General features: G+C 39.6%; 1 protein-coding gene across 8 annotated transcripts in view; it reads left to right on the top strand.

The window, feature by feature from the left end:
• The window catches only part of LOC110853970, a 94,141-nt gene that overhangs the window by 14,586 nt on the left and 62,662 nt on the right, over positions 1–16,893 (top strand). For all 8 annotated transcript variants that reach the window (XM_035854725.1, XM_035854726.1, XM_035854730.1 and 5 more), the window contains exon 2: positions 5,339–7,172. In XM_035854725.1, the coding sequence (XP_035710618.1) occupies positions 5,786–7,172 (1,387 nt within the window). In that variant the 5' untranslated portion in view covers positions 5,339–5,785. The remainder of the gene's footprint in view (positions 1–5,338; positions 7,173–16,893) is intronic.

The raw sequence follows: 16,893 nt of genomic DNA on the forward strand, positions 1-16,893 counted from the left end.
GATGAAAGCGTGCCTTTAACCTTCCCAACTCGGGGGTGAAAGCACCTTCTTCTTTTCTACGTGTCGGACCCTGGATTACAGTTTCGGAATAAGAGGAGAGAAAAAAATAAGAGATTTTTTATGACTCCATTTCAATTACTTTGTGTAAATAAATGAAGACCTAATTCCACTCGAGTGTTATTGCTCTCCACGAAGTTCCTGTCCTCCCAAAAATGAGGGATTCGACTTTAATGAATGTGTGGGAATGGGAAAAGTTTTCTCAGCCTGAAGAGAAAGTAACGCTCTTCACACTACTCGCACTCCCCATGGGGTTTGACGATGGAATGACATTATTATTGAGCCCATGCCAGGGTGACAAGTAGAGGAATTGGGCAGGGACGGGTGAAAGTGAGGAACCACTTGCAAGAAATATATCTATTTTTTAGTGTTACTTGATGTAAACCAGTCATTCAATTGTACTGATCAAGGAATAACATGTGAATAAATGACCATCAATCAATCAATCAGTCAATCAACGGGGAGAAAGTGGTTTCTGGCAGGGAAATATTTTGACCTGCAAGAAATGCAAGGCGTGAGAAACTAACAGGGGAACCTTTTTTCAAGCTACGCCAGGATTTTCTAGCGAGTTATGTAAAAAAAATCAAGCCAAAAATTAGGAATCACAGGACACTTATTTCCGTTGAATGACCCCTTTAAAAAAATATTAGGGGGCACAGTCACGCGCAAGAGGAGGAAAATGCGAGAGAAAATTAACTCGAAAATTGAACTTTGCCGCCAATATTATTCTTGAAATGGGCCATTCAACGGAAAGATAAGTGTCACGTGATTCTAAATTTTTGGCTTAATTTTTTTGACATAACTCGCCAGAAAATCCAGGTGTAGCTTGAAAAAAGGTTCCCTTGTAAGTTCTTCCCGGCGCTATACTTCATCCGGCGCGTGGCCAGATGGCGCATATTTCTCGCACTTTTTCCCAGTTTCTTGCACCTCCCATTACTTTTTGGGTGACAAATAGAATGATGTCGACGTCATTTTTAAAAATTGAGTGATTTTATTCAAGCTAAATTACTATGCAGATTTTTTTTCGTTCTGATTCCGAGATTTTTTAGAATTTTGAAAGATAATAAATAAATAATCGCAAGAAAGTGGTTTTTTGCAGGTGAATATTTTGACCTGCAAGATATTCAAGGCTCAAGAAACTACTATAAATACTTCATACGGCGCGGGGCTAGACAGCGCGTAATTCATGCACTTTCTCCCAGTTTCTTGCACCTCGCATTTTCAGTGCAAAAAATGTAGCAAACCCGCAAGAAATGAAACCCTGTAAACGTTGGAGCCAGGGTGACAAGTACAGTAAGTAAATAGTGGATTGGATTATGGAATTGCAGTCTGCATCACAGACCGACCGAGGCGTTGGCTTGGCTGGCACTTAACAAATACTTTTGTTCCCGAACCACCGGAAACTTTCGGTAGACAGATAATTACGCAATTAGCAATTACAAACGTTCCACTACGGACAATACGTAACGTTATTCTACGATAATTTGGTTAGCCTGTGAGCAAACAATAATTGACTCCCTTGATACATACACATGTAACTGCAGGCTATTGCATAACCATGAATTTTGCACATTTGCAAATTCATTTGGCATCAAATTCTTCCTCTTAAAAATCTCACCACGGCTTTGTTCTTCTTTCCGCTCTTATTACATCAATTCTGCTATATTTGCGAATTAATTTCGCATCAAATGCCAAAATTCAGACAAAAATCAAGCACTATAAAATATGTCAAAATTTAACCACAGTTTTTCCCTACTTTTTCACCCTTATTAATCGTCACATGAATTTTGCCACATTTGCGAATTAATTTCGCATCGAGTTCCTGCTAGAATTTATGCAGAAACATGAAAATTTCACCACGGTTTTCTAATTTTTCACTCTTATCAATCGTTACATTAATTCTACCACATTTGCGAATTAATTTCGCAGCAAAATGTTATTGAAATCTGCTAACTTCAAACACTATAAAATATTTACAGGCATTAAAATCTCACCACAATTTTCTCTTACTCTTATTAATCGTTACACGAATTGCGAATTAATTTCGCAATAAATTCCTGCAAAAATCCATGCACATCTTTTTAATCCATTTTCTCCCTCTTTTTCACAGCATCTCACTCTTCTGTAGTACTCATGTAATAATTAGTACTTCTTACTTACTTACTGGTTGCCTTGCACTAGCACGATTTACGCTATTCCACTGCCCAATAAAGTTTGTTGTTGTGCCAAAATGATAAAAATAGACTTTGCATTTCGCCAAAAAGTTTAATACATGAGATGAAGAAGAAGAAGGGATTATTTTTTAGTGACAATCCAACAAACCAAGAAACCAAGTAGAGACACGTCTTGTGTGTACTTCTGTCCCACCCATAATCCTCCAAATAATTCTTCTCCCATTGATACGCGCAGTGGCCGCGGAATCGTAGGGACAGCCGCAGAGATACGGGATTAATGAATATTTTTGTGGATTAAGGATCGAGGATTAATTTTATTGGGGGATTAGATTAATCCATGATTAATTAAATAATTTTATATGCTGGGATTAAGGATTAATTAATCCTGACTAATTCCTGATTAAGTATTAATTAACCCTGATAAATTCCTGATTAAGGATTAAGGATTAATTAATCCTGATTAATTCCTGGTTGATTAATGATTAATGTAGTTTTTATTTTACTGCATTTAATGATTGCAATAAGTTTAATTGTAATCACGAGTCATGATTACAATTAAATTTATTGCCAATTTATGACCAAGGATTAATGAATTAGCTAAGCTTCGTCGGGATTAAAAATTAATGGCGTGAAAATGTTACAGGGATTAATGATTAATGAGTAATTACGTAAAAACTTTTATTTGGATTAAGCATGAAGGATTATTAATCATTAATCCAAATCCTTAATCCTACTTCTTAATCCGCTCATCACGGATCTCTAGGACAAGGACAATGTCCCTACGGTTATTCGATGTCTCCATCATCTCCCCATCTTATATACACCCCTCCCTCCCCCATCCCACAATGTTTCTGTCCCCCGATGTCCCCACCCCTTCCGCAGCCCCTGTTGCTACCTTGCACCTCGAGAGATGAAATGAAACAACATCATCATTATGTATCAGAGAGAGAGAGAGGGACGTACAAATTCTATTTTGCAAATCTCAGGATGAGCTAGCCAACGAAAAAGTTGGGATGTGTTGGATACATTGAGGAGCAGTTGTTCCTTGGCTTATCGGACGGTTCATCCTTCACTGGAAGACAGATGAGTATTAATCAGTGAACTTGTTCTTTGTACAAAAAGCGTGATGGTGTTGGTGGTTTGGTTTGGTTGGCAGCAGTGGCCGCGGAAAGGTGGGGACAAATGAGGGACAATGTCCCCACGGTTGTTCGATATCAGCATCATCTGCCCAATATTATATAAACCCGTCCCTCCCCTCATCCTACAATGTTAATGTCCCCACGGCTTCCGCGGCCACTGGTTGGCAGTGGTAAATAAGTGGGATGTATGTATGTGCAAGAAGTAAAGTATGAATTTTTTTCCTGGTGGGAATTGCATGGAACGAAACGAAACTTTTGCTCTTGCTTTCTCAAGGCAACACATTTTTTTCGGGGAGAATGTGTACTTGCGAAAAGTTGCGAATAATATGCACAAAGATCTCGTCATGATGCATGGATATGTATTTGTGAAAAGTTTCGAATAATGTACATACATACGCAATAATTCTGTATGTACAGATATATACATACAGAGGGTGGACGTGTATTTATTTTCAGTGACGCCTGACAGTCAAACTTTGCGGATGTGTTCTTTAGCATAAAGCCCAAAAATTTCAAAATATTTTTTTTTTTTTTTTACATATTTCTGGGTTTTCAGAAATATCAATATTTCCTTTATTATTTGAAAAATACGTACATCTTTTACACATTTTTTAAATAAAGGTAAATCTTATATTTTGTAAATATTTCTAAGATTTTAGACAAAAAAATTTGGCTAAAAGAAATTGCTATATTAAAAAATTCAAATTTTGCAAAAAATTGTTATTTGTTTTTGCATTTATTTAATTCCTGAATTAAATACCTACGCGAATATGCATAAATCTTGAATTAAACAAATTATTTCCTGTCCATCACAAAATTTAGGTCCCGACTTTTTAATCAGACAACATTCTCATTTTTAGAAAATTCCATATTTCTTGACGATTGCGAGCGTTATATATTTCTAGGTTTTCAGACTTACAAATATTTACAAATATTCCTGCTATTATTTTTAAAAGATATGTAAATCATTTATTTTTTCAAAAGTACATATACATATTTAATAAATAATTCAACGACGTGGGGGGCGAATTTTTTTATAAAAAAAAATTGGACTACAAAAACTCCAGAGAATTTATATTCAAAAGAACAAATTCTGTAATTTTTTTGTTTTACTGATTAAATATTTTTACGATTTTTTGTAAATCCATATCCGCCCTCTGGTCACGATACATGATTATGTATTTGCAAAAAGTTGCGAATAATGGACATACATAATGTATGTACACCCTCACGGATGAAAAATGAGACTTCTCACACTGAACAGGAAGTGAAGTGAGCCAAAATCCATGCAGATCCGTTGAATGGAACAATCACTTCAATCACCAAGCAGATTATGTTTCCTTTTCAAAACGGATCATTAGTTAATCTCCAAACCACAAAGGAAAGAGAAAGATGCTAACCGAAATATTGCGCCAATTCATGGACACCTCTAAAAAAATATGCAAATTTTCTGCCTACATATTTCCGATATTCCGGTCCTGTCGTCACCTCACCTTCGGAAATGAACTCTAATTTGAAGAATGACGGTTTTTGCAAATATATTTACATATTTTGCACTGATCTAGGATAGATATTTGCCCTTCAAGAAAATGACAGTTTTGTCGTCGTCGTTGTATTAGCACATGATTCTTCGTCATACCATAACTTTGAGAATCCTGACATGTTGATATTTTTCTTCAAATGTGCCAAAAAATACGGAATAATAATGGTTACATTATGTCACACTATTTTTTCCCAATCTTATTTATTCACGTGTCAGATTAAAGATTGGATTTTTTTGCAATGGGTTACGTAACACCCTGCCGAATAAGGCTTGTGGACGTACATCTCTTCTCCTAATATAAACATGCCACGATCCTGACATGTCGTGCAGTTACTGAATTTCTAATAAATTCCTGAATTTCTAGAATATTCTTACTTTCACCACAATAATGTCTCAAAGAAACTTTTCTTTCTTTCCATTTTCAGGTTCGAGACGTCTCAACTGCATAAATATGACCTCCCTTCGCTCACTCATCAGTGCTGCAGTCCATCCATAAAATAAAAATTGTGCCCGCACTAACTAACCACCAACTTTCTCCATAGAACTTTCTCCTCTTCCAAAAAAGAAAAACAATTTATCCCCACTTTCTCCACCAGTCCAATAATCCTCTCGACATGGACAACTACTCCTAAGGAGAGATTTTTGTGCAATGTGATTATGTGACTAGACCATCATCACCCAAACCGGAAGTAGAATATAAAAAAGAAAAGAATAAGGGATCAATTTCCATCGTCACCATCATCTCACCACCCCCTCAAATATTTTTCTCCTTATTGTTCTTTCCTCCTCCTCTGTTCCATTGTTCTTGTCAAGCTCAATCACACCTACCCAGCCGGCTTCCGTAGGTTATGTAATAATGGTGGTACCTGTAAATGTATGTTATATATCCTTGTGACGAGTTGGTCTCAGGTCTAATAGCCCGTGAGCACTCACCACTGGAACAAGATCAAAATCCACAAAGACGAGGAGTAGGAAATCGCCACCAAAATCTCAACCTAGTTCAAGAAGAAGAAGATCACCCCGATTTTTTATCTACCCGTAGTCGAAATCTACTACCCGGTAGTCGAGAAGATAAGCTATTTCCCTCCACACTTTCTACACCTCCTCCTGTAGAAGCTTGGTTGCCAAAAAAATCTGCCGAAATTGAGAAAATACGCCCAGACCCAGTTCGACCCCCTAGGGCAGGTAGAAACTCAGCTAATATACACAGTACTGACCAGTCCGACATTGCCCCCGCACCAGGAACTCCACCTACATCGACTAAGCGCCAAAAACCGAAACGTAGCGTGAGTTTCACGGCAGCATTTAGGTCCCGGTCGAAATCGAAGGATAAAGATAAGCCGGAAACTAATACAGGATTTTTTTCGAACGGTGGGGCCTCCGGATCGTCCAATTCTTTGTCAAAAGTTACCCCCACACCGACCCAGCTGGTTCCGAAACCCGGGTTTTTTGGGAGTGGGAGTTGGAAATTCGGGTCTAAAGATAAGCAACAGATAAGCACAGATAATAACCCTCCACCCCAACAAAATGCCATTTCCTGTTCCACCCTGTTAAGAAAGAGGGGAGGAAATCTGTCCGTGCCGAGGATCACGTTCGCTCTGGAGGAAGAAGACCACACTTTTGCAAATTATCGCGGCCAAAATTTCCACACGCCGACCACCCCCGCGCCAGGCGCGGTAGCGACACCAAATTTAAAATCTGGTGGCGGGCTACTAACTAAGCGACCACCCCTCCCAAAGTTGGCTTTAACGAGTAATAATTCCACTCAGAATCATATAACCGGGCCTGCGACCGCGGCCGCGACCACGACAACCCCACCCTTCCCACCTGCACCAACTTCGGCACCATCCTCGCGCGGCGGGAGTGTCCCGCGAAGTTTGATTTTATCGGCATCAAATAATTCCACGTGTCCGCCAGGTGGCGCCGTCAGCCGGGAACGGACGCCTCAGCAGCAGCAAAAAGAAGCCACGCCTTGGATCAACAGTCGGACTAAAAACAGCCCATTTACCCGTGAGGCTATTAGTGCGCCGCAAAATTTGAACAGAATGGCGGGACTTAATGGAGGCGGGGGCAGCATGAGTGGTTCCCTTATGACGCTGGGTGTAGGTGCGAGTGGTCATGGAGGTCACTCGGTGGCTTACGCGGCGGCGAGTGGAGGCGCAGTTTTGGACGCGAATTCCTTCAAGGATTGTGCACATCCGTCGATGAATGAGAACCTTAAGGCGCATAATGCCCTGTCCTTCCAAGTCATTAGAATTGGTGAGTGTGAACGACTTTGCTGTTTTTTTGTGTGGCTTTCACCTTTATTGATTGACGTAAGGGAGGTGGACCAGTGGATGCAATCCGATTTTGACGAAAAACTAGTGTCGATCGATCAAAAATTTGATTAGGATGAAATTTGCGAAAGACACGATCTCCCAATGGGCACGTTTGGCCGAGATATTTGCATCCAAAGAGGAGAAAACGTGTCCTAAAGTTGTCAAATTTAACACTTTACAAATTTACTTGGCGTTTTCTACCCTTTCGATGCAAATATCTAAAAATTAATATTGTATTTAATATATGTTTTTTTACTTGATTGGTATCAAAGCCTTACATTTTTAAGAAATTTTGAAGTTGGAACGTTTGCCAAATTTATTGCGCTTTTTCTCCTCTTCGGATGCAAATGTCTCTGCCAGAGGTGCCCATTGGGAGATCGTGTCTTTCGCAAATTTCATCTTAATCAAATTTGTGATCGATTCCCACTAATTTTCCCAAAATCGGGGAGCATACGCTGGGAGACCTCCGTTGTGAGTTGCATGGACGTAGGAAGAAAGAATAGGATTTTAGTAGGTAACGGTTAACGCCTTTTGTCCACTGCCAAGTACAAGTAGTGTCCGGTTACAGTGGCCGCGGAAGCTGGAAGGGACATTGTCCCTCTGTCCCCATGGTTAATCGATGTCCCCATCATCTACCCGCATGTTACACAAACCCCTCCCTCTACCATCCTACAATGTTAATGTCCCCACATGTCCCCACGGCTTCCGCGGCCACTGTTTTCTAATGCAGTTTTGGGAGGAGGAGAAGGACAAGGACAAATCGCATATAAGAAGCTTTTTTACCAACAAACCAAGAACGGCATACGCGTAATCTCAGGTTTCTAACCATACATGGTCCGATCTTAAAATCCCTTCCTCCTGATATATTTATTTATGATGCTTCTCATTGTCTCGTTTTCTTTTTTATTAGAAAACAGAAAACAACAAAATACACATTAATTTTGGTTAAATCACAATTTTATAAAAAAAATTGCGACGTTAAAAAAATGAAAATATCACTTCAGGTTTTGAAATCTTTCAAAAAAAGTTAAACTTTTTGTAATTTGTAATTTTACTTTCCATCTCATGAAAAAACAAATTCATTTCGATTAAATCAAAATTTTGCGAGAAATTACGACCCCACAAAAGTGAAATCATTATCCAGACGGGAAATCAGGAGATAAGATTCAGAATTTTGAAATCTTTCGGGTAAAATGAATTTTTTGTAATTATTTCCGATCTAATACACGAAACAATTACTTTTTGTTTAAATCACAATTTTTCCTATGCCAAGAAAGTGAAAATGATCATAATTTCCATCCAGAAGTCATGAATTATTCAGAATTTGGGAATCTAAACTTTTTTTGTAATTTCTCTCCCCTCGTAAAATATTCATTTAGAAAACTTAACCTCATCACGTAATCAACCCAACTTTGAATTTCCCATGAATATGTTATTCCTCCTCCTTGGGGATCGTCCTCCCACCCACCCACGCAGCCAGCCTTCACATGCAGGACGTTCCAACAGTGGCCGCGGAAGGGTGCGACAATGTCCCCACGGTTATTCGATGTCCGCATCATCTCCCCATCTTATATAAACCCCTCCCTCCCCCCATCCTACAACGTTAATGTCCCCAGATGTCCCCACGGCTTCCGCGGCCACTGCATTCCAAAATGCAACCGGATCAAAGTTTATTTCCACTCCCAGTTGCAAAAATCACTCAAAAATCACTTTTACATACATAAACCCAGGCACAAACCGCATGCATGCAACTGCTCCCTTGCGATTAAATCTCTCAATTATAAATTTCCTCTGCATCGTATCAAATTTCTTATCAAAATCAGACACGCATGGTTACGTAAACATTTGGTTGGTTTTGGTTTTGGTTGACAATGCCACCAAACCAAACCAATTTTCGGACATGACATGATTTCACTTTGGCAAAGCGAGTGAATTTCGCGTAATCAGCGGCCGCGGAAGCCGTGGGGACATTAACATTGTAGGATAAGGGTTTATATGACATGGCAGATGATGCGGACATCGGATAACTGTGGGGACACTGTCCCTCTGTCCCCACCCTTCCGCGGCCACTGTAATGTTATAGCGAATTCTTTCACTGTGAATTTCACGATGCACGTATGTAATCAGTGGCCGCGGAAGCCGTAGGGACATCTGGGGACATTTCCATTGTAGGATAGGGGAAGGAGGGGTTTATATAAGATGGGCAGGTGATGGGGACATCGAACAACCGTGGGGATATTGTCCCTCTGTCTCCACTCTTTCCGCGGCCACTGCACGTATTGGCCAAACCTCTGCCTTTGTGTTCCATATCCACATCCACGACGGACGATTACAGTGGTTTTCTTTGTGTCGAGAGAGCAAATTAAGTAATGCGGGTAAAAAGAGTTTGTTGGCAGGTTGGCATTTCTTCTATTCAAATGAACCAACGTATTTAGTTGGTTAGAAATTGTGCGGTAAATACATTTCGTGGCTTGGTTTACATACAGTCGTTCCCCAAAAGCTATACAAATTCCGAGACTTTTTTTTATCTCGTCGTCGTCGTCACAATTGAAATCGGTTGAAAAAATTCGCACAGTCGACGCCATTCGAAACCCATGCCAGGAAATTGCAATGGAACAAAGTCACAATTCACACGGGTGCAAGCCCCATCCATTTCTCTGTTCATGGTCCTCTTGTCCTCTTTGTTTATCCACATACGTAAGTAAAATATATGTATTTACAAATGGATGTATGTACGTAACAGCCAGCAACATATGCATGTATCCTAGTAGTAGTTTCTATTTTTATTAGAATTTGTATACCTACTTTTGAAGAGGAAATTAAAAACCCGAGAAACAATGTGGTAGTCTTGGTCCAAATGACGGTTTAATGTTTTTGAGACTTCATAATTTTTTCAGGAATTTTTCTCGCATTTTTTTCAGTAACTATCACTGAGAAATATTTAATTTGCACAGTGTTTCGGGTGCAAGTAACCACGTGCAAGAAATAGCGAGGAGAAAGTGGTTTCGTGCAGGGGAATATTTTGACATAGGAGAAATGCAAGGCGGGAGAAACTCCTTCACGACACTATGGTTCATACGGCGCGTGGCTAGATGGCGCAAATTTCCTGCACTTTCTCCCAATTTCTTGCACATCCCATTTCTTGCGTTTCTTGATTTGCAGTGCAAGAAATGTAGCAAACCCGCAAGAAACGAAACTAATTTGCCAGACTTGGCCAAAACGACGGTTTGAGTCAAGCATATCGGTCAGACCATCGCTCCTTTAAATCCAGGCGCGACACAAGTTCGTCGCCGTATGGACAAACTGACTTTTCAATATCAAATCTCTGGCGTAAACCACACTCTGGTCATGACTCCTTTTTGGCCCTGTGCTTATCGGGACATACATAGCTTAAATCGAACCAGATTATCGTCATGCTTTTCTTTATCTACATCATCATCTCTTCTTATCTCAAATTTATGCACCCAAACTTGCACCCCTCGGTTGGCCGGGTGCCCTAAAAAAATTAGAAGGATGTACGTACATAGAAACTCTAGACACGATAAGAGAGCAAGAATAACCACGTCTGTAAATGTTTCTCCTAGACATTCGGGAATTTTAACCTTGTCATTTCTAAACCAAAGCCAATACTGATTAATGATCATCATTTTTTCGCACATTCCAATTTCGCAAATAGATACGTATGTTTTTCGCAAATTATTTGCATACATGAAGTCAGTTCATAAGTTTTCATATGGGAACTTTCACCACTTCTTTTGACCCACGTCTACCCATACAGATTAATTATCATCTTTTTTTTGCACATTCCACTTCCACATATGCAAATATATATTTTTCGCAATTATTTGCATAAAGTGCAACTTTCACCACGTCTTCTGGCTAACATGCCTATTAATTATGATTAATTTTTTGCACATTCCCATTCCAGAAATGCAAATGTTTAAATATTTGCATAAAGTTAGTTCATTAGTATTCATATCGCAACTTTCACCACCTTTTCTGACCCTCATCGTCCTACGCCGATTAATTATCATTAATTTTTCGCACATTCCACTTCCGGGAATACATACCTAACTCGCAAATGAATATGTTTTTCGCCATTATTTGCATATTTAAAGTCAGTTCAGAATTTTCCACCTCGCAACTTTCACCTCTTCTTCTGACCACGTCTGATCCCATGCTGATTAATTATCAGAATTTTTTCGCACATCCCATTTCCAGAAATAAATTTGCAAATATTTAAATATGCTTTCCACCATTATTTGCATAAAGTGAGCTCATACTCAGTAGTATTCATATCACATCTTTAACTTTCACCACATCACCCTCCTGACCCGCATCATCTTCCCTCGAAATATGCAAATTTGCTCGTAAACAGCTTCGAGGCATTTAATATTCTGGAAGAGATCTGTTTTCCACTCTTCTAAAACAAATGATCATCCTCACGCCTCGTGAATCTTTATCCGTGTCTTGATCTACACCTGGGAAACCGGATGCTGGTCTGATTTATTCTCCAGTTTGAACTGGCTCACCTTCAACTTCGAGATAACTAACTACGCAAAAGAATGGAATGGAACACTAGCTTCGTGATTAGTGACCTAACTTTCCCCTGCAGACTTGGCTTAAAATGGGGACGCAAACCATGTTCAACCAAGATTATTTTTCGAAAAAATTAATTTGAAAGAATAACTCTTTAGAAACATTATTTAGTCCGGCAATTACGCAGATGCGAAAAATTTTGCACGTTTTGGACACCGGAAGTTAGAGAAAACGCTCTGTTTTTGAGCAGAATCTGTGCTTTGCGGGAGTAGTTGTGGGTTTTCGCGAACTTGTGGAGCCAAAAATTTGCCGAATTTTTCGCATCTCTATTTCATAAATGCCGAACTAATCCTAAGTGGATTTGTTCTTTCAAACTACTATGGTCAAAAAATAATTTGGGTTGAACATGGTTTGCGTCTCTATTAGGTATGATTTTAGCGCAGTATTATTAATCCAGGTACGTACCTTTTTGACTTTGTGGTTTGGTTGAGTTGGGAAATATGTGGAGAAAGTCGAGCCCGAGATCAAGAGTTGCTTGGGGATTTCCTCTCCAAAAACTAGCCAAGTGGCAAGCACACCGCGATATCTTCATCTTCATCTTCATCCTCATCTTTTTGTTATAATGGGGTAAATGAAACCCTTTTATGGGAATGGGTTGTCTGTCCGCCCGCCCGGCCGTGGTTACTCTGGAAGGGATCTGAATTATTCCGACATTCGGCCTTCATTAATGTTTTTTTTATTTTTTGGGAGGAGTTAAGTTCAAAAATAGGCTTCGTTGGACTGTCACGGCGCACGGTGATGAGGCCAAAAATGTTGAATTTTTTGTTCCCACCGTTTTGCGAGGGAATTTCAAAAATCGTTACAATTTCGACGTACAAACACCCCGTGACCGTGTAAATGGTCGAATGTAAAAAAAATGTCGAATTTCTAGTTTCCACCAGTTTAGACCGAGTTTGAGGCAGGGATTTCATAAATCGTCATAATTTCGACGTAGTGATCCCGTGACCGTTTTACCGAGGTCGAAAACGTCGAAATTTTTGTTTTGACGCGAAATTCGAAATTCATATCGTATCTGGTTTCACCTCATTCTTACATTTCGTTTCCCACGATTTATTATTCCTCTGACAGAGGATTTAGTAGATCTCGAACTCTCTCCACTCCACCAGATTTGGCACAGGAGAGGAAACCATGAAATTAAAATAATTTGTTACATTGACCTGACTTGATTTTCTAAAATTTCGAATGTCCACATAACCAACCACTTAATTTTATATCTACATAATCAAATCGATGTGCGGATCGTGTTTCACCGGGGAAATTATTAATCAACTCTCGAATGGTTTGGTTTACTTTTGATGTTCACATTTCCGTTGAGGAGAAAGTCACGAAATCAATAATTTCATCGTGAGAGACAAACCTACATAAATATAGGACGACTCCCTGCCTGCGTGTTCAAATAGGTCTTTGGGGACTTTGGCAGCTTGGGAGTTACTTTCTCTTGTCTTGTCCAGTCGCCGCGGAAGCCGTGGGGACATCGGGGGACATTAACATTGTAGGATAATAGGGAAGGCAAGGGTTTATATAAAATGGGGAGATGATGCGGACATCGTATAACCGTGGGGACATTGTCCCCCTGTCCAAACGATTCCGCGGCCACTGCATCATGTTCATACATTTTAGTAGTCTGAATTTTCCCAGTGGCCGCGGAAGCCATGGGGACATCTGGGGACATTAATACTGTCGGAAGGGGGGAGGGATATAACATGGGGAGATTATGCGGACATCAAACAACCGTGGGGACATTGCCCCTCTCTTCCGCGGCCACTGTTCTTGTCTTGTCTCACCCGTAACAAGGAGTGATGGGATGATGGTGGGACATTGCGACAAAACGTGATTTCACGAAATATCTACGATACGATGGATCGGAAGTCATAATCAAACTAACCTTTTCAACACTTGAAGGGAAAATCAGGTCAACTCGATTTCTAGTCGATGCGATTAATAAAAATCAAATCAAATCAAGCTTTATCCTGGCCGTCGGGACGACAGATTTAAGAATTATCTTTTAAAACGATACACTCTTAGAAATCTGGTATTGATTTCTCGATATTAAAGTTGCTACCGCTTGGTAAATATTAAAATTATACCAGCCGGTAAAACTTTGCTACCGATATGGTATTAAAACTTTAATACTCAGCTATTACTACAATGTATAAGTTACTTATCAATACCACTTTGGTAGGGTCACATATGAATAATACCGCTTGGTACTATTTTAATACCGTATTTCCAAGAGTGTAACTCCCTTCCCTAATTCACCCTTGTTCTATCCGCATTACTATAATTTTCCCATTATTTCCCAACAAACAACAAATGATTCATGAAAACGGAAATCAAACGCAAATTAAGAGTTATGTCAGACTAAAATACATACATTTACTTGAATCCGTGCATAATAACACATGTACATGTGTACCACAATTTTGCATAGTTTTCCCTTTCAAACCACTACAACCACCACCACGACAATCATGCCAAACCAAACCACCAAGACCAGACCAAACTACTCACTATTATGTATACACTTTCTAACCAAACAAACAACTCGGCTGCCTTTGCCCGTGATACATATTGCATAACAAACCTGCCTGCAGTCCATAAGTGCATGCACACAGCTTTCTCTTCCTCCAAGCGGGGCAATTTTCTCCCAAGGAAAATTAACTACACACGCCACGCACTAAAAAAGAGTAAGCAGTGGCCGCGGACAGAGGGAAAATGTCCCTACGGTTATTCGATGTCGGCATCATCTCCCCATCATATATAAACCCCTCCCTCCCCTCATCCTACAATGTTAATGTCCCCACGTGGTGCTTCCGCGGCCACTGAAAGTAAGGCAGTCTTTTTACTTACTCACTTACTCTCTCTGCTTTCTACATACTAAATAAATATTACCTAAAATAAAGATAAATACGTATGTGTAAAGCGTAGCTCTGGTGGTATACTTATCGTTAGACCTTATCATCAACATGGCCTAATGTATCCCAAATACGGTGGAAAATTACTATGTTTAAGGCTCAAACTGTGTTGTACACGTGCCATAAAATGGCACTGTGTTGCCCTGCCTTTCGCACTTATTTATGTGCGTAAATTGTATGTACGGGTGGTGGGCGTGCACGGTGAAAGCTGGATGAAAGTCCCTTATTTGTGACTTTTCTCTCTATGCATCCATGTGTATCCAAACAAGTCATAAAGTTTCCAGCTGATTTATACTTTGTTAAATTTGCGCGGATTTTACGTATGTCATTCAAGCCAGGGGAGAAAGTTGTTGGGGAAAAAGTTCGTTGTCTGTCTTGTCTATCATTCCGCTTTCTCCGCAAAATTGAGACTCGTTGTGGCTTCACTTGTGGTTGTATTCATCCATCGAACCAGTGGCCGCGGAAGCTTTGGGGACATTGGGGACATTAACATTGTAGGATAGAGGAGGGACGGGTTTATATAAGATGGGCGGATGATGCGGACATCGAACAACCGTGTCCCCCTGTCCCCACCCTTCCGCGGCCACTGCATACACATTCATTTCTTTTGTCTAACTTATGTGTACATATAAGTGCTTTCACCTATTAATATTTTCCCTTTGTTTGTTTGAATTTTATTTTACAATCGATCCTCGAATTTGCAACATCAAAATGTCAAATGGTCACATTTCACGAAACTTTATACCCATCGGATGAATAGGAAATGAGTAGAAAAGTTGGTTATTTAGCCCGTTGTGAAAATGAGAAAAGGAAAATGAAATGAAAGAAATGTTAACAGAATACGGGGTGAGAAATTTATTTTCTCGGTTGGTCATGAGATTTGATCAATAATAATGTTTCACGTATGTACATGACCACGAAAAAAAATTCATGAGTTTATCGATATCTGAACGAAATGTTGGTCAACTTTGTGGAAATAATTGCGGTTCAAATGGGTTTCGTACCTGAATGTCCATGTCCACGGGGAGAAAGAAAGTTTGTACTTCTGAGGCAGGACTTATGTACCTGTCATTATGGCTGTCTGTCTGTCTGTTTATCGATTACGCTTGAGATTTGAGAGATTGAAACTTGAGATTGAAACTTGAAACTTGAGATTTTGCAGACATTTGCAAAATCAGGAGGTAAAATTGCATGAATAATTGGAAGGCAAGTTGGAAGATGAGGAAAATCTGTCAAAAATTTATAAACAAAATTATTAATTATCAAGAACAATCTGACTCGGGCTAAAAACACCTGAACCTGTGGGTATTTAGCCCGAGTCATGGCTTATATACCCGTCATTATGGTTGTCTGTGTCTATCGGTTACGCTCGAAAAATTTATCCAATCGACTCGAAATTTTGTAGACACGTAGAACATGCAAAATCAGAAATTAAGACCGAAGATGAGCAAAATGCATGGGAAAATTAAAAAATTTCAATGGTCGCATAATACCCACCTCAATTATTAAGAACACCCTGACTCGGGCTATGTGAAGGCTGCTCTGTAGGTTTTCCTCCGTGTCCATACATACCTTTTGATTGGTATTGATTATTCTGATGAGGAAATAAGATTGTCTTCTTCTTCTTTTCTTATACTACCCGGGTTTCGGGTTTTTCGTAGATATATACAAAAGGCGATCAGACATGGTTTTCACGACTTTGCGCTTGAATATCTCAGGTGTAAATTCGAATTTCGAGCTGATTTTTATAGACAAGCAAGATAATACTCTCAAAAAGATATCTCTAAAATTTTAAGGCGATAGCTTCACAAATGCCCCCTCCAGTGCCCCCAGAGTTGGAAGGTGCCAAAAACACACTTTCCAAACTTAATTATTCATGTGGCATGATTACCAAAGAGGTCAGAGATGAAAAATTGTTTTTATTATAACCCCAGATAATTATTGTATCTAATAATGAAAGAATCCGTAATGAATTAAATAATGTGGGCCCTCCAATATCGCTGATATTTTGCCCCAAAATGCGATCAATCCGAGCTTGCACGGGAAAATTGACCTGCTGACCTTGAAAGCGGACCCACTGGGTCAAATGACGATTGAGGGTAAAGCTGGAAGTGTGCTAGGTAATACTAAACCACACAGTCAGGATTT

This window comes from Folsomia candida, unplaced genomic scaffold (assembly GCF_002217175.1).
Source record: "Folsomia candida strain VU population unplaced genomic scaffold, ASM221717v1 Fcan01_Sc009, whole genome shotgun sequence".
Taxonomy (NCBI): domain Eukaryota; kingdom Metazoa; phylum Arthropoda; class Collembola; order Entomobryomorpha; family Isotomidae; genus Folsomia; species Folsomia candida.